Source organism: Rhinoderma darwinii, chromosome 2 (assembly GCF_050947455.1).
Source record: "Rhinoderma darwinii isolate aRhiDar2 chromosome 2, aRhiDar2.hap1, whole genome shotgun sequence".
In the NCBI taxonomy this organism is placed as follows: domain Eukaryota; kingdom Metazoa; phylum Chordata; class Amphibia; order Anura; family Rhinodermatidae; genus Rhinoderma; species Rhinoderma darwinii.
Window position 1 is genome coordinate 78,205,252 of NC_134688.1, and position 22,752 is coordinate 78,228,003.

The 22,752-nt window shown below is 45.7% G+C and overlaps 1 protein-coding gene across 2 annotated transcripts in view; it reads left to right on the top strand.

The window, feature by feature from the left end:
* The first annotated feature begins 11,126 nt into the window (after positions 1-11,126).
* LIMA1 (LIM domain and actin binding 1) overlaps positions 11,127-22,752 on the top strand; it is a 52,777-nt gene continuing 41,151 nt past the window's right edge. For both annotated transcript variants that reach the window (XM_075851798.1, XM_075851799.1), the window contains exons 1-2: positions 11,127-11,293; positions 19,005-19,130. In XM_075851798.1, coding sequence (XP_075707913.1) covers positions 19,015-19,130 — 116 coding nt within the window. In that variant the 5' untranslated portion in view covers positions 11,127-11,293; positions 19,005-19,014. The remainder of the gene's footprint in view (positions 11,294-19,004; positions 19,131-22,752) is intronic.

Consider the following 22,752-nt stretch of genomic DNA (forward strand, 5'->3'; position numbering starts at 1 on the left):
TTTCGCAGTATGTTTTGGGTTATTGTCCATCTGTACGGTGAAGCGATGTCCAATCAACCTTGCTGCATTTGGTTGAATCTGTGCAGAAAGTAAATCCTTGAACACTTCAGAATTCATCCGGCTGCTTCTGTCTTCAGTCACATCATCAATAAACACTAGTGACCCAGTGCCTTTGGCAGCCATGCATGCCCATGCCATCACACTGCCTCCACCATGTTTTACAGAGGATGTGGTTTGTTTTGGATCATGAGCCATTCCAAGCCTTCTCTATACTTTCTTCCTCCCATCATTCTGGCACAGGTTGATCTTAGTTTCATGCTGTTCCAGAACTGGGCGGCTTCTTTAGATGTTGTGTGGCAAAGTCTAATATGGCCTTTCTATTTTTGAGGCTGATAAATGGTTTGCACCCTGTGGTGAACCCTCTGTATTTGCTCTCATGAAGTCTTCTCTTTATGGTAGAATTAGATAATGATACACCTACTTCCAGGAGAGTGTTCTTCACTTGGGTAGATGTTGTGAAGGGGTTTTTCTTCACCATGGAAAGGATTCTGCGATCATCTACCACTGTTGTCTTTCGCGGACGTCCAGGCCTTTTGGAGTTCACGAGAACACGAGTGCGCTGGTTTTTTTTCTTTCAAGAATGTACCAAACTGTTGATTTGGCAACTCCTAACATTTTTGCTATCTCTCTGATGGAGTTCTTCATTTTTTTTAGCCTAACGGTCTGTTTCACTTGCATTGAGAGCTCCTTTGACCACATGTTGTGGGTTCACAGCAACAGCTTCCAAATGCAATTGCCACACCTGGAATCAACTCCAGACCTTTTACCTGCTTAATTGATGATGGATTAACGAGGGAATAGCCCATGCAGCCCATTAAATAGCTTTTGAGATAATTGTCCAATTACCTTTGGTCCCTTGAAAAAGAGGCACCTCATATTAAAGAGGCTCTGTCACCAGATTATAAGTGCCCTATCTCCTACATAATGTGAACGGCGATGTAATGTAGATAACAACAGTGTTTTTTATTTTGAAAAACGATCAATTTTGAGTAAGTTATGCACAATGTTAGATTTATGCAAATTACTTTCTTAGTAGACAACTGGGCATGTTTTTACTTTTTTACCAACTGGGCGTTGTGAAGAGAAGTGAAAGACACTGACCAATCAGCGTTATACACTTCTCTCAATTAATTTTTAGCAGTACTCGCAACACAGCGTGATCTCGAGGGATCACGCTGTACTGTCTGTCACGGAGCGGGTTAGTGGACCCACTAGGCCGTACCGCCGCAGCGGGGAGGCAGCTGGCCAAACAACAGGACACCCCAGAAATACAATGTCCTGCACAAGGGTACCTGAATAGTCCAGATGGTGGCCGCAGCTCTGGCACAGATGAGATGGGTGCAGCAGATGGCGCCAAACGTGGCGGATGACACAGGAGCCGCAAGTTGCGCCAGACGTGGCGGATTCCTCCGGACGTGGCAGATAACACAGGACGTGGCGGATTCCGCCAGACGTGGCAGATAACACAGGACGTGGCGGATTCCTCCGGACGTGACAGATGACACAGGACGTGGCGGATTCCTCCGGACGTGGCGGATTCCTCCAGACGTGGCAGATGACACAGGACGTGGCACGACTTGATACTAGGGCAAAGCACGGGAAACAGGAACGGGGAACAAGGTACGGGTAACAACAGGAACGGGAAACACTAAGGGACCATTTGCAAGACAGACTGGAAAACTAACAACGCTCAGGCATCGAACTAGGGGGCTGGACCCCTCTTATAGCCCAGGGTACTCACGGGTCAAAGGTCGTTCAAGATGTCCGGTGCTGCCCCTTTAAGAGCGGGGACGAGCGTGCGCGCGCACCCTGCGGGTTCCGGCGGAGGTGAGTGGATGCAAGCGCTGGCGTCTCCTGAGGAGGAGGCTGGGGCCAGCGCTTGCCGACTCGTGGCTGTGGCTATCAGCGGGAGGCTGGAGCTGACAGCCCACAGCCACGGACATTACAGTATCCCCCCTCTTACGCCCCCTCTTCTTGGGACCGGAGCGAGAGAGAAACTTCTTTAGAAGAGTAGGGGCATTGAGGTTCTCCTCTGGCTCCCAGGACCTCTCTTCGGGACCAAACCCCCTCCAATCCACTAAATAAAAGGTCTTTCTTCTCACTCTCTTGGTGTCCAAGATCTCCTTGACCTCAAAGATGTCCGAGGAGCCGCTGGGAGCAACCGCAGGGCTGGGAGTCTTGGAATAGCGGTTTAGGATCAGAGGCTTCAGGAGGGAGACGTGGAAGGAGTTGGGAATACTGAGGGTAGGAGGCAGCCGAAGCTTGTAGGCGACAGGATTGATCTGCTGCAGGACCTCGAATGGTCAAAGGAACCTGGGAGCGAACTTGTATGAGGGCACCTTCAAGCGAATGTTCCGAGAGGACAGCCAGACTTTAGTCCCCGGAAGATACTGAGGCGGCTCTCTTCTCTTAGTATCTGCCTTTTGCTTCATGCGATCTACTGCCAGCAAAATAGAGGACCGGGTCTGTTGCCAGATTTGCAGGAAGTCCCCATATGCAGAGTCAGCAGCGGGAACCTGAGATGAAGTCGATACAAGAAGAGGGACTCTGGGATGTTGACTGTACATGATGTGAAATGGAGTGGAAGTGGTGGACTCACTTGTGTGGTTGTTGTAAGAAAATTTGGCCCATGGTAGAAGCTGTACCCAGTTATCGTGCTGTGAAGAGATGACGTGGCTAATTCTCCATGATCTGGTTGATCCTCTCAACTTGCCCATTGGACTGGGGGTGATAGGCAGAGGAAAAGTCCAATCTCACATCCAGGAGTTTACAGAGGGCTCTCCAGAACCTTGAGGTAAACTGAACCCCCCGGTCAGACACAATGTGAAGAGGCAAGCCATGCAAGCGGAAGATGTGCTGAATGAAGAGACTTGCCAGACGAGGAGCAGAAGGTAGGCCGGTCAGCGGGATAAAATGAGCCATCTTAGAGAACCGGTCCACCACCACCCAGACAGTGTTACATCCTGCTGAGGGGGGGAGGTCTGTGATGAAGTCCATCGCAATGTGCTGCCAGGGGGCATTGGGTACAGGCAGAGGTTGAAGCAGACCGGCAGGCTTGGAGTGAGTCACTTTGTTAGAGGCACACACCGTGCAAGAAGAGACAAAGTCCAGAACATCCTTAGGTAGCGTGGACCACCAAAAGTGACGAGCAATCAGGTCTCGGGTTTTACGAACACCGGCGTGCCCAGCAAGTTTAGAACTACCGTGTTTCCCCGATAGTAAGACACCCCCGATTGTAAGACGTATCGGGGGTTTCAGGGGGGTCGGCTAATATAAGCCGTACCCCGAAAGTAAGACATATGTCTTACTTTCGGGGAAACACGGGGTATTGCCGCCTCCTGCCCACTTCCGCGCCGCCCCCCTCTCCATACGTCACCCCCAGCACTTGTCAATGCCGCCTCCTCCTTAAAACCCGAGCCATAGACTTTTTACGGCTCGGGTTTTAACTTGCTGCCCGCGCGATCGGGCAGCTGAATGTCGGGTCTCCGGCTGTCAGTGACTGCCGGGGACCCGGAGGAGAAGATAGAAGCAGCTTTAGCTGCTTCTGTCTTCTCCGATGTGTTTTTACACAGCGTTCAATGAACGCTGTGTATAGGAATAGAGACAGCAGCAGCGGCGCTGTCTCTATTCCTCCCGATGATCATGTGACAGGTCACATGATCGCCGGGTCCCGTTAGTGGCAGGCTGCTGCTGTGTCTAACAAGACCCAGCACAGCCCTATTAGTGACAATCGTCACTATGAGAGGGCTGATTTCCCCTGTAACTGGGGCTGCTGTGCAGCTCCAGTTACAGGGGAAAAGATGGTGTAAAAGAAAGAAAAAAATATATATAAAGTTCCCCAAAGGTCTTTTTTGACCTTTGAGGGACAGACCATAGTAATAAAAAAATAATAAAGTAAAGTGCAAAAAATTCGACAATTTTTTTCTAATATAAGACATACCCCGAAAGTAAGACATAGTGGGGCTTTTGGGGATAAAAAGAAAGTAAGACACTGTCTTACTTTCGGGGAAACACGGTATGTCCCCAGAAGAGAATTCTTCTCCTGTCTGCCAACTGAACAAAAGTCCTCCCAGGAGGGATGTCTCTAACCTGCAGAGGATTAGCAGTGACAATGCAGGATGGGTCAATGATGGTCTGAAGGGACTCCACAGTGTCTTCCGTCTCAAACGATCTGGACAGGGGATCGGCCCTCACATTCTTGTCCGCGGGACGGTAGTGGAGCACAAACAGAAAACAGGTGAAGAACAGCGACCACCTGGCTTGACGAGGATTAAGTCTTTGAGCGGACTGAAGGTAAGTGAGGTTCTTGTGGTCGGTGAAGATCAGGATGGGGTGAGCAGCGCCCTCCAGAAGATGTCTCCACTTCTCCAGAGCCAATTTGATAGCCAGCAGCTCCCGATCTCCAATGGAGTAATTGCGCTCAGCAGAAGAAAACAGTCTAGAGTAGTAGCCACATACTACTGCCTTTCCTTTGGAGCTCCTCTGGAACAGAGGTGCACCTGCACCAACAGAGGAAGCGTCCACTTCCAGTGAGAACTGCCGAGATACGTCAGGATGATGGAGGGTCGAGGCTGAAGTGAACGCTTTCTTGAGGCTAATAAATGCGGACTCTGCCTCTGGAGTCCACACTTTGGCGTTCACACCCTTCTTGGTAAGGGTCGAGATGGGAGACGTCAGAGAAGATAAGTTAGGAATAAACTGCCGGTAGAAATTGGCGAATCCCAGGAACCGCTGTATAGCCCTTAAGCCTTGGGGACGTGGCCATTCCAGGACAGCCTTCACTTTCTCAGGATCCATCTTGAGGCCTTGATCCGAGATGATGTAGCCCAGGAAGGGCAGAGAACTCTTCTCAAAGACGCACTTCTCCAGCTTGGCGTATAAATGATTCTCCCTCAATTGTAGTAGAACCTGACGGACATGCCTCTGATGAGTCGTCTGATCTGGGGAGAAAATCAAAATATCATCGAGATAAACAACAACACAGATATAGAGTAGATCTCGGAAGATGTCGTTAACGAACTCCTGAAACACTGCGGGAGCGTTACACAGTCCGAAGGGCATCACCAGGTATTCGTAGTGCCCGTCCCGGGTGTTAAATGCCGTCTTCCATTCGTCACGCCGGCGAATCCGGACTAGATTGTAAGCCCCACGCAGGTCTAGCTTAGAAAAAATGTTGGCCCCTCGTATGCGATCAAATAGCTCAGAGATGAGTGGCAACGGGTATTTGTTCTTGACTGTGATCAGATTGAGGCCCCTGTAGTCAATGCAGGGACGAAGGGATCCATATTTCTTTTTAACGAAGAAGAATCCAGCCACGGCCGGGGAGGAAGATTTTCGTATAAAACCCCTCTCCAGATTCTCCTTGATATAGGCCGACATGGATAGAGACTCAGGCAAGGAGAGAGGATATACCCGTCCGCGGGGAAGAGAGGCATTAGGAACCAGTTCAATGGGGCAGTCATAGGTGCAATGTGGAGGCAGCGTCTCAGCCTCCTTTTTGCTGAAAACATCTGCATACTGAGCAAAATGGGGAGGCAGTCCCGACAGGCACTGAGGCAGAGAAGGCTTGACAGGATGGATCTGCAACAGACAACGACCATGGCACTTGGAGCCCCATTGGAGAACCTCTCCAGAATTCCAGGACTGGGGCATGTAGTCGAAGCCAAGGCAGGCCCAGCAGAACAGGATTGATGGCCTTGGGCAAAACAAGGAACGAAATAAATTCAGAATGAAGTACTCCAACCTGGAGCTTCAACGGCTTGGTTTTAGAGATAATGGGATCAGGCAGAGGCAGTCCATTAACTGAGGCAACAGCCAAAGATGTCTCCAGGGGAACTGTGGGCAGCTGAAGATGATCCACAAGCTCTTTCTGGATGAAATTTGCAGCCGAGCCAGAAGATAGGCAGAAACTTGATGCGTCCTGTCGCCGGATACCAGGGTCACAGGAATAGTCAATTTGGAAGCAAATCCTCTGTTAGATTCCATTCCACCTAGGGTTGTCTCTCCAACCAATCCTAGGCAATGGGGTCTCTCCGGCCTCTGGGGGCACAGACGCACAATATGGCCTCCATGGCCACAATACAAACAAAGTCCAGAAGTGCGTCTGCGTTGTTTCTCCTGGGTAGACAACTTAACATAATTACTCTGCATCGGGTCCTCTGGTGGGACGACTGAGGAGGATTGCGGGACAGCAGAATCCAGCCTGGGAAGTTCTCTCCCCCGGAGAACCTCTTGGGAATGTTCCCGGATCATCATGTCGACACGGGAGGCGAGTAGGATAAGATCGTCCAGGGTAGATGGCAGATCGCGAGCAGCCAGCTCGTCCTTGATCCCTGAAGACAGTCCCTGCCAGAATGTAGCCACTAAAGCCTCGTTGTTTCAGACCAATTCAGCAGCCAGGATACGGAACTGAATGGCATACTCGCCCACGGAGAGGTCTCCCTGGTGTAGGGTCAGCAAGGATGCAGCAGCCGAAGAAACTCTCCCAGGTTCCTCAAAGATCGAGCGGAAGGTCTGTAAGAAGCACTGCAAGTCCCGGGTCTCTGGTCCCAGTAGAAATATCTTTAAATGGTCAGAACATTCAACGTCCATTTAATAGCTATGGGACCTTTTACACCGGCCAATATGGGCCGTAAAAACGAGTACAATCAATGAGACAGCCCGTTGATTGGCGCTCGTTTGCTCCTTTCACAAGGTGCTATGATCAGTAATGTGTGGGGACAAGCAATTGTTAGGCTGGATTCACACGAGCATGTTCAGTCCGTAAAGGACGGAACGTATTTCGACTGCAAGTCCCGGACCCAACACACTGCAGGGAGCCGGGCTCCTAGCATCATAGTTATGTACGACGCTAGGAGTCCCTGCCTCTGCGTGGCACTACTGTCCCGTACTGAAAACATGATTACAGTACGGGATAGTTGTCTCGCAGCGAGGCAGGGACTCCTAGCATCGTGCATAACTATGATGCTAGGAGCCCGGCTCCCTGCACTGTGTTCGGTCCGGGACTTGCTCCAGAAATACGTTCCGTCCTTTACAGACCGAACATGCTCGTGTGAATCCAGCCTTAGGCCTCATTTACACGAACGTAATATACGCGCGTGCGACGCGCGTGCTTTGCACGCATGTCGTACGCACCTATATTAGTCAATGGGGCAGTTTAGACGATGCGTGATTTGCGCTCAGCGCGTGTGCGCAGAAAAAAACTCACAACATGTTCTATAATCGTGCGTTTTTCGCGCACTCACGCACCCATTGAAGTCAATGGGTGCGTGAAAACCACGCATGCCGCACGGAAGCACTTCCGTGCGAACTGCGTGATTCGCGCAAGAGCTGTCAAACTCCTGAATGTAAACAGAAAAGCACCACGTGCTTTTCTGTTTACAAACATCCAAACGGAGTGTCAAATTCGAGATGAGCGCACCGAACTTCACCGGGTTCGGCCAAACTCGTTTTGACCGAAACCGGTAAAAAATGTTCGGGTACGCGACGTCAGGAGACAGTCACTGTCCACGGTGCTGAAAGCGTTAAACTGGTTCAGCACCATGGACAGTGACTTCCGCTCCGAAAATCCATGAACCTGTAAAAAAAAAAAGACGTTCTGACTTACCGATAACTCCGGTCCGACCTCCCGGGATGACAGTTCAGTCAAAGAGACAGCTGCAGCCAATCACAGGCCAAGCACAGGCTGCAGCCAATCACAGGCCAAGCACAGGCTGCAGCCAATCACAGGCTGCAGCGGTCTCATGGACTGCGGCGTCATCCTGGGAGGTGGGGCCGGATGACAAGAGAGGGACGCGTCACCAAGGCAACGGCCGGGAGCCCGGACTGGGGGAAGCAGGAAGTTCTTGGTAAGTATGAAAGTCTTTTTTTATTCACAGGTTGGTGTATATTGTGTTCGGCATTCACTGTCGAGGGTGCTGAAAGAGTTACTGCCGATCAGTTAGCTCTTTCAGCACCTTGGACAGTGACGGGCGTCGACTAGCCTCATCTCTATGATGGCGGCTGCGCGAAAATCACGCAGCCGCGCATCATACACGGATGACACACGGAGCTGCCAAGTGCCTTTTGCGCGCGCAAAACGCAGCGTTTTTGCGCGCGCAAAACGCACACGCTCGTGTAAATGAGGCCTTAATATGATCGCTCGTCTCCATGAATTTCCATCATGTCGGAAGCACATCTCCCTGTTTACACAGGGAGATGTGCTGCGGACAACGATAATATTTTGTGCTGCATAAACTATACGATCAGCCGATAAATGAGCGTTTGCTCGTTCATCGGCTGATCGTTGCTCTGTTTACACCGGGCAATGATCGGGAACGAGCGTTCATATGAATGCTTGTTTGCCTGATCATTGGACTGTGTAAAAGGGCCTTATGACTTTAGACTATAAACGTCTTGGTCTGTCTTGTTTTCTGCTATGAAAAGTATTGAGGTTTGCAGGCTTTTCCAGGAAGAGTTTAAATGCGAAAAATAAATATCGAATCCACATCAGATAGGAAGTAACCCAGCAGTCTGTCCAGCTGATACCTAAAACAGACAAGTAAATGCAGGTCTCTTAGACACACAATATGGTCACTTTCAATCAATGTTGACATTTGCTCAGCTATGATAGTGATTCTTTATCTGTATTTATATCCTGACTGTACACAATAAGTGTTAGAGCAGCATTGTTACATACCAGCCTCACCCGCAGCCGCCATTGTGTATGGTAATAATGAGCACTTCATGCTGGAACCCGAGAATTGTTTACCATTGGGCTAAGATAACTACGTAGAGAAAAAATGTTAACGAAACAATGCCCCCTCACGAAACTTTACACCTATAAACATATCTATAGGTGTAGAGTCAAATGCATTATTCATTTACAAGATGGCATCTATTTAATCTTATATACAGTAATGTGAACAGAAATGTAGCCGCTGCCAGCGGTTTCCCACTATTATACAGTGAATGTCTTTAGGCTACGGGTGAGGTCTTCGTACGTGCGACTCAATGTATTCCTATGTAACCGACTATAATCGGCAGGCCACTGTTGAAATGAATGTTTTTACGTAAAGACAGTATTAAAAAAAAATGGCATTACGGATCTGCGTATTGGAACCATTTTTCCCACTAACGCATTTCTTTAGTGCTTCCAGGGGAAAGCTCTGTCCGTGATACAAAATCCGACAGGAAAAATATGCCGCAATACGGTACTGCCCGCTGTATTACAAATTGAAATTCACATAATTGTGTGCATGAGGCTTTACTGTGCGAATTTAAAGTGAATGTGGACCTTATAATAACATTTTTTTTAGGTACAAATTTCTGTGGTAATTAATTAACGTTATAGGGGATTTTTTTTCTGATACAGAGAAATCCTTCTTCCCTTCACACAGCCATAGTGGAATGATAAAACTCTGGCTGCCTGCAGCCACCACTAGGGGGAGCTTGTGGGGACTGAATCAGCGGTGCACAACTGATCACAGAAGGTTAAAGAGGCTCTGTCACCAGATTTTGCAACCCCTATCTGCTATTGCAGCAGATAGGCGCTGTAATGTAGATTACAGTAACGTTTTTATTTTTAAAAAACTAGCATTTTTGGCCAAGTTATGACCATTTTTGTAATTATCCAAATCAGGCTTGCAAAAATCCAAGTGGGTGTGTTTAAAAATAAAAGTCCAAGTGGGCGTGTATTATGTGCGTACATCGGGGCGTTTTTAATACTTTCACTAGCTGGGCGCTCTGATGAGAAGTAACATCCTCTTCTCTTCAGAACGCCCAGCTTGTGACAGTGCAGATCTGTGACGTCACTCACAGGTCCTGCATCGTGACGGCCACATCGGCAGCAGAGGCTACAGTTGATTCTGCAGCAGCATCAGCGTTTGCAGGTAAGATCGACTTACAGATAGGGGTTGCAAAATCTGGTGACAGAGCCTCTTTAAGGCTCCTGCACACGAACATATTACGGCTCTGTTTTGTATGGAAGTTATAAGACTGGATTCACACGAGCATGTTCGGTCCTTAAAGGACGTGACGTATTTCGGCCGCAAGTCCCGGACCGAACACACTGCAGGGAGCCGGGCTCCTATCATCATAGTTATGTATGACGCTAGGAGTCCCTGCCTCGCTGCCGGACAACTGTCCCGTATTGTAATCATGTTTTCAGTACGGGACAGTAGTTCCACGGAGAGGCAGGGACTCCTAGCGTCGTACATAACTATGATGCTAGGAGCCCGGCTCCCTGCAGTGTGTTCGGTCCGGGACTTGCGGCCGAAATACGTTCCGTCCTTTACGGACCAAACATGCTTGTGTGAATCCAGCCTAAGGCTTCCATAGAGGTGCGCGCTTCATCTACTGCGCCTCCAAAATGCCTCTGGCGTACACCATCGGATTCTGTATGTTCGACATGCACTGGGCTCCACAGTATGTATGAGCCCTTACGCCTAATGCACACGACCGAATCCATTGTCTATTTGTCAGAAAAAAAACTTCCGTACCGCATCCGTGTGTCATCAGTATTCACAGATCCGCAAAAAAAAAAAGGCCGGTTTGAATTGATGTCACTAGTTTGTCCCAAACCCAAATATGTCACATGATCTGCAAATACGCAGGTGAGTATCTGCACGTCTGTACTGGCATCTACAATGTTTTGGGGGGGGGGGTGTCTGGGGTATTTATTTAGGGGTCTGGAGTTCTATCTATATCCTTTGGATATGCCATCAATGTCTTTTGTCAAGATACCCCCATAAGTTTAGAAAATAGGAGATTATAGTCAATCACCTAGATGTAAACGTTTCAGAACTGGAGCTAGGGGGGATAAACCTCTGATCATGGGAGCATTTTCCGTCAGTAATCCAATACACACAGCCTGAAATGGCTGATAACAGGGATCACTAGAGTGCAATCAACTCCCCAGCAAATAGACATGAGTCAGGCTGTGTTTACTGCTCGGCAGTGCCCGGACTGCTCCCCAGCTTCTATTCGGCGTTTCTCCCGCCTCACCGCGCTATGACGAGTCCTTTTCTATCATTTCATTGACCTCCTGTAGGCGGCGCTGTGTTCAGTCTGTCGCTTTAAATCAGGCGTTGCGGCCGGCCCGGTGACGTTGCTGTGTAGGAGGGCAGTGCAGGTGCTGAGCTGTGCGGGTCTAGAGCAGGTGCGGCTTGATCACGGTTGATTAGTACACGGCTAGAGAACGGCGACTGCACATCAGCGGGACTGAGACGACGTACGGTGAGCCGGGCTATCTGAGGTAAGCCTCCATTATGTGCGGTAACTGGGTCATCACTGTGTATCTCGGGGACTGAAGCCGATACTCCGGGGCAAAGGTTGCTGACTTGTAGCTTTTCCTCCGTTCTTCTCGTACGTGTTCTGGCATTTGAAGTCTCCTATTCCCACCCAGCGTCCACTATATTGTGAACTTGGTTACATGACCCCCCTCCCCCGTATAGATTTTACCATTGTCACATTAAAGGTCACCAGTGTCTGCGTCTTGTGAAACCGCTGCTTGTGACCTGTGCTATATTTACAAATGAATATTACCATTTTCTGGAAACTTACAGATGTGTTTTTTTTTTTTTGTTTTTTTTTATGTTGCAAAGAGGCCTGTTATGTGGATATTAAATGTCCCATTGTTTCACGCATATTAAATGGCGGGGTAGGCACGTCATAGTGGCCAATATATGAGATTCTACGGGCACGTTGCGGAATATTTAGATAGATATCGGCTGACTGACCGGTGGGATAATTCTATACTGCGCTCCAGTTTGTACGAGCTCCGATACTGATGAATTATTCATCAATCCTGTATAAATGGCAGCGTAGCCGTCGTGTGGTGTCCGCCCTTCTAGCTATAAGGCTGTGTTCACATGTGGCAATTCCAGCCTGTCTTCAGATCTGGATTTCCTTATTCAATTACATAAGGAAATTTATTGTGTAGATGTTCACGATTATTGGACAGTGTTAACCCTTTGAGCGATTGCATGATCAGTGAGGAATTGCTAGCTTGTCGTTAATCGAGTCTTTTATGACGAGCTAAAAATTGAAAGTCGGTGCTAAATCTCATCTTGGGCATCTGCCAGTCATGAGGAAAGATGAGTAATTGAAGTTCTAAAAAATTCGCAATTTATAGTTCCATATAAATTCACGTCCTTCCAACATTATCGTTGATCAGCGCTCGTTTTTACAGATGTTTATTTTCATGTGTAAAAGGACCCTTAGGGTGTATTCACACGTGCAGGTTTTTTTTAATGCAGTTTTTAAAGCAAATTTCAGAAGTAAACTACAAATAGAAGTATTTGTCCTTTCGTTTCTCTCTTTATTGCTTAAACTGCATTAAAAAAAAAAGCTGAACCAAATGTGCACATGTGAATACAGCCCTAATGTTCTCCATATAGTGTAATAGCAGGTGGGATGTTGCCGGTAACCTGATAGTCTTCCTGCACCTGTATCCTTCTCTGTATCTGCTCTCACCAGACGCTGCGAGCCGTCCCCTGGTGTAGAGAACGTTTGGACGCTTCTTATTTGACTGATCTGATCGTATGTGTTCATGATCTGACTTATTTATTATTTACTGGGTATTTGTAGCAAAATTTAACTTTTATTTTGATACATACATTTTAGGTTCTCCTTGATTAAAAAAAAACATTACTTGTGTAAGGGCTTGTTCACATCAGCTTTCGGGTTTCGTTCATCGGTTCCTCTGATGGAGAAGTTGAACGGAACCCGAACACTACCCGAACGATCGCTTCTGTTTGCTTTACCATTGATTTCAATGGTAATGCTTCAGTTTCAGTATGTTCCGTTTGTTCACGAAAACAATAGTACTGTTAAAGGAAGGGTGTTGCGAAAAAATTTTTTTATATCAATTTGCTTTTACTTTTTTATAAACATTTTTTTTTATTTATTTGTGTGTTTGTGTTTTACTTTTATTTTTGCACTTTTTCTTGTCTATGGGGGATGGCATTTTTTTTTTTTTCATCTGTCGATTAACGACATACAGCCCCATAGAGAATGCAAACGGGAGCCGTTCCATTCACTATAGCGTACGCCGTCTGTGTGGGAACGGCGCATGCGCCGCTCCCACACATTCCAAATGGAAGGTCTTCGGCCGAGCGACGTCCGGCGCCATTTTCTTGTGGACCGGAAGCCGCGGCCGGACAGTAAGATTACTACTTCCGGTTGCGGCTTCCGGACTTGTGTTCTAATGCAAGCACTTGGAGCGGAGGGAGCAGACGGACCGGAGGGAGGGGGGGGGGCGGCGGCGGCAGGAGCAGGTAAGTTATTTCTGTGTGTGTACGTGTTTTACTGTGTGTTTACTACTGTATGTAAACCTACTACACTGTGTGTTAACCTACTACACTGTGTTAGCTCAAAAAATGGCAACACAGTGTAGGAGGTTTGAACGTTCAATCCCCTCCTTTCTCCCGGCACTAGCCAGGATGAAGGAGGGGGGATTCTGTGAGCTCACTAGAGCGAGTGAGTTTTGTCAAATTTTGCACCATAAAGCAATGTGGTTGCTTTACCACATGCCAATTCTGCAATTTTGGGAATTGCTCCATCTAGTGACCAGCACTGGGAAATGTTATAAATTAGAATCTAATTTTTAACATTTCCATGTGCTGGTCACTAGAGGGAACAATTCCCAAAATTGCAACGTGGTAAAGCCACCTCATTGCTTTATGCTGCAAAATTGGAGAAGACTCACTCGCTCTAGTGTGCTCAAACAGTCCCCCCTCCTTTATCCTGGCTAGTGCCAGGAGAAAGGAGGGGGTTGAATGTTCAAACCTCCTACACTGTGTGCCGCCATTTTTTGAGCGAATGCACAGTGTAGGAGGATTAGATACAGTGGTAATCACACAGTATAACACGAACATAATACACACATCACATACACAAACATAACTTGCCTGCCGCTGCTCCCTCGGCTCCTAGTCCTTGCTTCTAAACATATGGACGGAAGCCGCGACCGGAAGTAGTCATCTTACTGTCCGGCCGCGGCTTCCGGACCACATGAAAATGGCGCCGGATTTCGCTCTGCCGAAGACCTTCCTCTTGGACTGTGTGGGAGCGGCGCATGCGCCGTTCCCACACAGACGGCGTACACTATAGTGAATGCAACGGCTCCCGTTCGCATGCTCTATTGGGATGTATGTGCCGTATTTCATCTCTGTATGTGTCGTTAATCGACACATAGACATGAAAAAAAAATGGCAGCCCATAGAGAAGTAAAAGAGAGAAAAGTAAAACACAAACACAAATACAATTTATTTTAATAACCTACTAAAAGCAATAACATATAAAAAAAAAATAAAATTCGCGACACCTTCCCTTTAACAGCACTCAAAGTTTTCATGGGGTTGTCTGGATTGGACAACACGTTTTTGTTTTGCTAGGTCCCCTGACAACCGTATCAGGTTACTCATTTCTGGGATCCACCTGTGATCAGATATTATTTTCAGCGAAACCTGTTTCTGAATTCTACATAACTGCAGGAGAGAAGCTGTATTAGGACTAATGCACCTGACAGAGCCGAGTGCATGCAGCCTGTACAGTGGCACTCAGAGTCCCAATAACTACTTGCTACGGAGCCAAAGACACTGGGCCTCTGTATAATGGCATTGTATTACGGGAGCAACGCTTCTAGGGGAGAATAAGGGCCCTTTTACACCGGCCAAATATCAGGCAAACGAGCGTTCCTCACTGCCCGGTGTAAACAGGGCAATGATCAGCCGATAAACGAACAAACGCTAGCGGCTGATTGTATCGTTTTGGCAGCATAAAATGTTGTCGGCAGCACATCTCCCGGTGTAAACTAGGCGACTCGCTGCCGACATGATGGAAATATATGGGGACGAGCGATCAGTAACGAGTGCTCGTCCCCATACATAGCTCCTCGCCGTTAGGCCATTTAATAGGGACCGTAACACGATATTACAGCTGTTATGTGCAGGAGGCTTTGTATTGTGTCCCAGAAGGTAAGCTGCACTGGTTTATAGGGGAAGGGGTGCCAAAATTAATTGGGTTTATTGGTGGCAAGTTTGTTATGTCTATGGCCAGATTTAGGTCTCATTCAGGCGAAAGTGTATCTTGTCCATGTGACGGCCGTTAAAACAACGACCGTCATACGGACTCGAGTATTTCAGTGGGGCCGTTCACACAACTGTTGCTTTAACGGATCGTGCGAAGGGTCAGTGAAAAATAGGACATGTCCTATTTTACTGCATGTCACGCATCCCTCCATAGACTCTAGTCTGAGGGATTGGTGACAGTGCGTCCTGCGCGGGTGCACCGCGGACGTGTAAAGCTGCCGTTTTTCATGTCTCAGGTTGGCTACTTTCACTGCAGATTGAGTGTGGATTCTGCACGAAAATCAGCATCTATTTACAGAACAATACGTTTGGATAGGGTTTCAAAAACTCCAGCTGCGTGTAGCGGAAAAATCCATGTGTAATTACGGGCATGGGCCGGATTTTTAAATCTGCAGTTTGTCAAATCCGTTGCAGATCTTGACAGCGGATTTCATCCTTTGCATTGCATAGGGTAAGTTCACACGTAGCGTAAAGATGGGATTTTCCGCAACAGATTTTGTTGCGGAAAATCCGCAGCATGATACAGTAGCAGCAAAGTGGATGCAATTTGAACAAATCTCATCCACACACTGCGTAAATGCTGAGCGGAAAAGCAACTCCGAAATTCACCTGCGATGCATTTTATTTTTTTTAAATCCGCACCATGTCAATTGTATTTGCGTAATCGCTGCTTTTTTGTTTCGGGTTTTCCCCATTGAATTCAATGGGAGATAAAACCTACAACAAATAGCAGATGTGATGTTTGCGGCGGAAGCGCAGCTCAGAAAAAGAAAAATCTTATACTTGCCCAGAATTCTGTGCTTCTTAGTCCAGGCTGGCCTCCTGGGATGACGTTTCATCCCATGTGACCGCTGCAGCCAATCACATGGGATGAAACTTAATCCCAGGAGGCTGGCCTGCAGGGTGGCAGAGGGACGCATCGCCATGGTTACACAAGTATAAGTTGGTGCTTTTTTTTATGTGCAGTTTTCCGCAGTGGACATTCCGGCACCACGTTTTAGTGCGGCTTTACGGCCGGAATTCCCTGCGGCGCCAAGGGCAGATATGCTGTGTGCTTTTACGCAGCGTATCCGCCCTGTGAAAACATAGTGATAGGGTAAAATCCGCACCAAAATTCATGCCAAAATCTGCATATAACACATAAGGAGACCATCGTGGATTTTATGTAAAATACATGGTGATGAAAGTTCAGTGCGTGGACTCATCCTAAGTGTATATTCAGATGTTGCGGTTAAAAGCGCATTGAAAAGTCATCAGAAAACCGCATGCGTTTTTACCGTAATTGTTATGCTCATTTTGAAGCAATTGCGTTTTTAGCGGAAAACATAAAATCGCGGTAAAAAATATCCAAGTGCTTTTTGGATGCAGTTGTAACCGTCCCTCAAACGCAACGTCTGAATACACACTAGGCCTCATACAGTCTTTCCACACGTGACTGCATTTTCAATTTTGCAATATGCTCTGTCATGGCGTATTATGGACTTTACACCTCATTGAAGTCAATGGTATGTGTGTGAAATACATGACTCGCACATTTTATTGAATTAAGCACGTATTTCATTCTCCCTATAATTGGTCGGCTTCAGACTAGTGTCACACATGCCGTGTTTTTGAGCTAAAGTGGACACAAAAGAAAGTAAATGCCTCAGTCTTTTCTTTATACCTGTCCTTCCTTTTGGATCCACTTCTGGCTTTGACTTAAGAAACGAAGTAAAAAATTGCACCAAAAATGCATATGCAATCTTGCCCTTAAAGTGATCCTCCTGTCAATAGCTGGAGCATCCACGTGACTGATCAAAAGACAGCTCGTTGATTGGCGCTCGTTTGCTCCTTTGACAAGGAGTTAGTATGGGGACGAGCGGTCATTACTCCGATCACTTGCCCCCACACGTTTGTATAATGTTGGGGGATGTACTGCAGATAACGATAATATTTGGGCCATTTAAAACGATCTAATCTGCCGATGAACGAGTGTTTGCTCGTTCATCAGTTGATCGTTGCCCTATTTAAACAAAGTAATTATCGAGAACGAGCGATATGTCAACGCTCGTTTGCCCAATAATTGGCAGGTGTGAAAGGGCCCTAATCCCTAAAGTCTCACCTATATGGCCCCATCAAATGGTGCAAATCTACACCCCTTTGGGGCTGAGGTGGGCGCACTCACTCTGGGCAAAAGCTAAAAATCCAACTATTGCCCGGAGTTATCCAGGCAAACCAATTCAAACCTTTTGTGACTTTGTTTTGTTGGATTGTTTGCAGGTGGAGAGAAGGATATTAAATAGTGAAAATGTATATCCCTGTTCCCTTTTTATTTCCTGTAGTAAGAAGCACCTCCGTCACGTCCCAAAACACATTTCTAGATGCCTAGCTTCTCTTTGTGGGCCTTTTAGGATCCCTTAGACCCTGTTCACATGGTGTTTTTTGAAAATAATCTGTCTCAGAATTTCTTCAGGAATTTTGAGTCAGATTTTGAACTACCTGTGCTACTTTTTTTTTTTTTTTTTTCCCCTGCTACGGTTCTTGTAGGCATCTTGTCGTGTGCAGCCATTAAAGCTAATGCAAGGACCATGGGCAAAATTAACATTGCCATAAACGCTCAAACTAGCACAGAGGGTTTTTTCTGCCTCCCATTGATTTCAATGGGACATCGGAGGTGGAAAAGAGGCCACGGGGAAAAAAGCACCTCAATGGGAGGATTTCAATGGGAGGCAGATTTTGAGCGTTTTTTGGCGCTGATTCAGACACTGTTTCCATATTAAAATCTGCGCCAAAAAACTGAATAGGACATTAAATGGGGAAAAAAAGAAGGAAAATGTTGGCATTCATTCTGCAGCATGATACTTGAGTATTGCTTTCTAGAGGGGTTTATGTAAATTAATTTTGGTTTTTGGTTATGTACCTCTTGTAATGGTCCAGCATGGAGTTAACAATATATGTCTGTACACGGATGACCAATCATGCTGGAATGAGGGCAGCGATCCTACATAAAGCTGATTGTGGTCACCGGGTTGTGACAAGTTTGTCTGGTTTTTAACGCTGTAGGTAGTTTCACTTTTTTATGTATATTTTGTTCCTCTGCTTTTTGTCTACTTTGATGGCTCATTTTTAATTTCTTCATGTACTAATGTCATTTGTAGTTCTAACCAGAACATCTGCCTCTCGTCCATCTGTATGCTATAGAAAGTGATACTAGTATTACTCATGGTTTCCCGCAAGTTCCTTGGGGCAAGTTTGTTTTATGGGAGTTTGAGGGAGTGACCAAGGTTTAGCATTGATTAGATAAGTCTGAGTGATATCTAGATTTTATACCGTGACTATGTCCTACATTGTCTATCGATGTTATTGGTGTATATGTAATGCCTCTAAGGCTTCGTTCTCATATCAGTCAGGGCTCTATTCTGAGGTTCCGTCAGAATGGAGCCCTGACAGACGCAAACGGAAACCATAGGTTTCTGTTTCCATCACAATTGGTGCCAATTGTTTCCGTTTGTCTGAGTTGTGCAAGGGTTCCATCGTTTTGACGGCATGAATACCGTAGTTGGAAACCGTAGCTTAGCGCAGTCGTTTCAGTCCGCGCTCCATTCTGACGGTAATCTCAGGTGGAACGTTAGAATAGGATGACGGATATGTGAACGAAGATGTGGACATCCAGTTCTGTGTATACGTGTTATGTTTTTCTCTTTTGAAAACTAGATTGCATGACAAGTGGCTGCTGGCTTCACCCCCACTAATGCTGGCAGTCCGTTGTGCAAGACTCTCTTCCAGGCCTGTCTCGTAATCTATAAATAAATAACTTGCAAGACTTAGTCAGCAAAACATTTGTAACTTTTTTACTTGTGCTGCAAGATTAATATTATGCTTTTTTAACCCTAGGTTTCTGAACATGAACACTTCAGGGTTTAAAAGGGGCCAATGGGCCTCCCAGTCACTCAGAGTAACAGCGAGAGAGCTGTCTCTTGTAAAGCCGAAGAATGCTGCTATAATGGAACGATTCTCCAAGTAAGTTTTTGTTTTGTTTTTTTGTTATCGGATTGTTTAATTTTTATATATATATATATATATATTTATTTATTTTTTTTATTTTTTTTTGTGTGGAAAGCACAGCTGAGTCAATGCACCTCATTGTTATAATAAACGAATCAAATGTGGAAGTCCTACAGCTATTCTTCTGTACGCAGCTACAAAGTGGAGGCCTTCTATGGACTCACCCATGATCCTCCTATTGATTTTATTGACCTGCAGTGGCCTTTCTGAATTCACACATTCTGTTAGTTCTCATTGAATGGAGGGGCTGAGTTCCCATGAATAGTCATCTAGTCCAAAAAATGACTTCCGTTCTGTGCAGCTTACTGACATCGAAGTTCTCTATTGGGCTAGTCACTTTACCCTAGGCTGTCATTTCTGTACTACTTTGTATGCGGAGTCTGAGTAACATTCCCTTTTCCGTCCTGCAACCTTCTTTTTGACGTTTTTCATGTGACAGCTGAGTCATTGTCCTGAATGAATGAGGCATTTACGGTGATTGCATTAATAATTGAATATCTATTTATTTGGAAAGCTAAACAAAGATGAGCTGCCGACATGATGCAAATCCATGGGGATGAGTGATCGTAGTAACGATCGCTCGTCCCCATACATAAGCGATCGTTGCTCCCTGTGAAATGAGCAATTGAGTGTCGATCAATGTGCTGTCGTTAACCAGCGTTCGTTTTCACGGCCCATATTCAACGACGTAAAAGGACCTTAAGTGGCAAGCAATATTTCTCCCTTCACAGCTAGCAATTTGACCTGGTTATGTAATAAGACATCAGATAACGTGTAATTGCATTATTAGACCGGTTTGCCTATTAGAATTCTGTAAAAACGATGTGACTGCCATTTTTGGCAGTCATCCAGTGGAGCCGTGCTTGGGACTGTTGCCTTGCGTGACTAGGGTCCTGAGTTAGAATCTGACCAGGGGCATCATCTGAATAAATTTAGCATTTTATTACATTGGTTTTACTTTGAGTAGTCCACGTCTTCATGTCTTTACTGCTTTTGGCTCTAGTGTTCTGTGTGTGAGATGGGTAGTTCAGACTGCATTCAGATGTCCATAGTACACCATGTGTGTAAGCCATAGATTTAGTGCCTAGAATTGGTTTAGACCCAGTCGTGTGTAATCTTGAAAGTCTTTACCAAAGGTGTGTTTTTTGGTTTTTTCTTTTGGAAAGGCTTTTCTGATTTACAAGTGACAAATTCTGATCCTTTTCTTGTCACTAATCCTTGATCTAGAATTGAAGAAAGATTATAATCTGTACATAGAACTGCAGGTTATTTTTAAAGGTGTAGTGCACTTTTTTTTTTTTTTTTTGTTCTATTAATTTATAGAATAGGAAGTCATACAGAAAAAGGTATAGCTCACCGCTTAGCCCATAGAAATGCACCCACAGTATAACGGAATAGACTAAAGATGACGGCAGTCATGTGATCCACATCATGTGATCCACATCATGTGACCCACATCATGTGACCCATGGCATTCAGGTAACAATGTCCAGGATATCACGTGATTAATAGGTTGAGGAGCAGAAGTTCTAAAGTATTTCTACCTCCTGCAACATCTCGTCATGTCTGTCAGTGTCTGAGGTGCAGCCCTTACATTCTTCTCACGGTTCCCAGTAAAGCAGTTGTTTATCATTATTCCACCATTAGGCTGGGTTCACACGACCTATTTTCAGGCGTAAACGAGGCGTATTCTGCCTCAATTTACGCCTGAAAATACGGCTACAATACGTCGGCCAACATCTGCCCATTAATTTGAATGGGTTTGCCGACGTACTGTGCCGACGACTTGTCATTTACGCGTAAAATGACTGCCTCGGCAAAGAAGTGCAGGACACTTCTTTGCAACGTAATTTGAGTCGTCGTTCATTGAAGTCAATGAAGAGCAGCTCAAGATTACGGGCGTCAAAGACGCCTCGCATAATGCGAGGAGGAGCATTTACGTCTGAAACGACGCAGCTGTTTACTCCTGAAAACAGTCCGTAATTTCAGACGTAAAAGCCAGTTATCGTGTGCACATACCCTAAGTCCTAATGTGTGTTATGGCTATACCATTCCACTGGCCGGGGCCTCATGGACTATAAGGGTATGTGCACACGATGAGTGGCTTTTACGTCTGAAAAGACACACTGGTTTCAGGAGAAAACAGCTACGTCATTTCAGACGTAAAAGCTCCTCCTCGCATTATGCGAGGAGTCATTGACTCTCGTAAATCTTGAGCTGTTCTTCATTGACTTCAATGAACGGCTCAAATTACGTTGCAAAGAAGTGTCCTGCATTTCTTTGCCGAGGCAGTCAATTTACGCGTCGTCGTTTGACAACTGTCAAATGACGACGCGTAATTGACAGGTCGTCTGCACAGTACGTCGGCAAACCCATTCAAATGAATGGGCAGATGTTTGCCGACGTATTGTAGCCCTATTTTCAGGCGTAAATCGAGGCATTATACGCCTCGTTTACGCCTGAAAATAGGTCGTGTGAACCCAGCCTAAGATGTATCTGTGCTGAATTTGTTATGTATATTAGAAAATGTATGACTTCCTATTCTAAAAATGCTTAAAAAAATACATAACCTCTTAAACTATTTCTGCATCATGAAATTCCGTGCACAGAAATGTGTTGTGTGCGATTCTGCTACCGATAAGGAAAGGTTGACTACTTGTTCTAGTTCGTGTAGACAGGTAACATCTTGTCTTTAACACTCCTAAGAAGATTAGTCAGGTTCTGCCTTAGAAATCATTTAACCCTTCCCTCCAGTTTGTAGGAAGCTGCACCAATTCCTATTTGTTGGAGGCTCTTTAAAGAGGCTCTGTCACCACATTATAAGTGCCATATCTCCTACATGATCTGATTGGCGCTGTAATGTAGATAACAGCAGTGGTTTTTATTTTGAAAAACGATAATTTTTGAGTAAGTTATGAGCAATTTTAGCTTTATGCTAATTCGTTTCTTAATAGACAACTGGGCGTGTTTTTACTTTTGACCAAGTGGGCGTTGTACAGAGGAGTGTATGACGCTGACCAATCAGTGACCAATCAGCATCATACACTTCTCATTGTTCCAGCCCAGCTTCTTTCACTGCATAATCATGCTGGGCTGGAACAATGAGAAGTGTAGGACACTGATTGGTCAGCCTCATACACTCCTCTGTACAACGCCCAGTTGGTCAAAAGTAAAAACACGCCCAGTTGTCTATTAAGAAACTAATTAGCATAAAGTTAAAATTGCTCATAACTTACTCAAAAATGTTCGTTTTTCAAAATAAAAACCACGGCTGTTATCTACATTACAGCACCGATCAGATTATGTAGGAGATAGGGCACTTATAATCTGGTGACAGAGCCTCTTTAATTTTACTGAAAGGCTAACGGAATTAGTTTAGAAACTAGAAAACTCATTGGTTGTTTGATAAATTGGAGCCACTGTTATTCCGATCTACAGTTTATAGCTGTCTGGTATGGCTGTGTCCACATGTCGCGTTAAATTTTATTTTTTTATTTTTCTACATGTTTGGTGGTAGAAAAATTTACTGTAAGCTTCTTTTTATTTATTTATATATTTATATTTATATATATATATA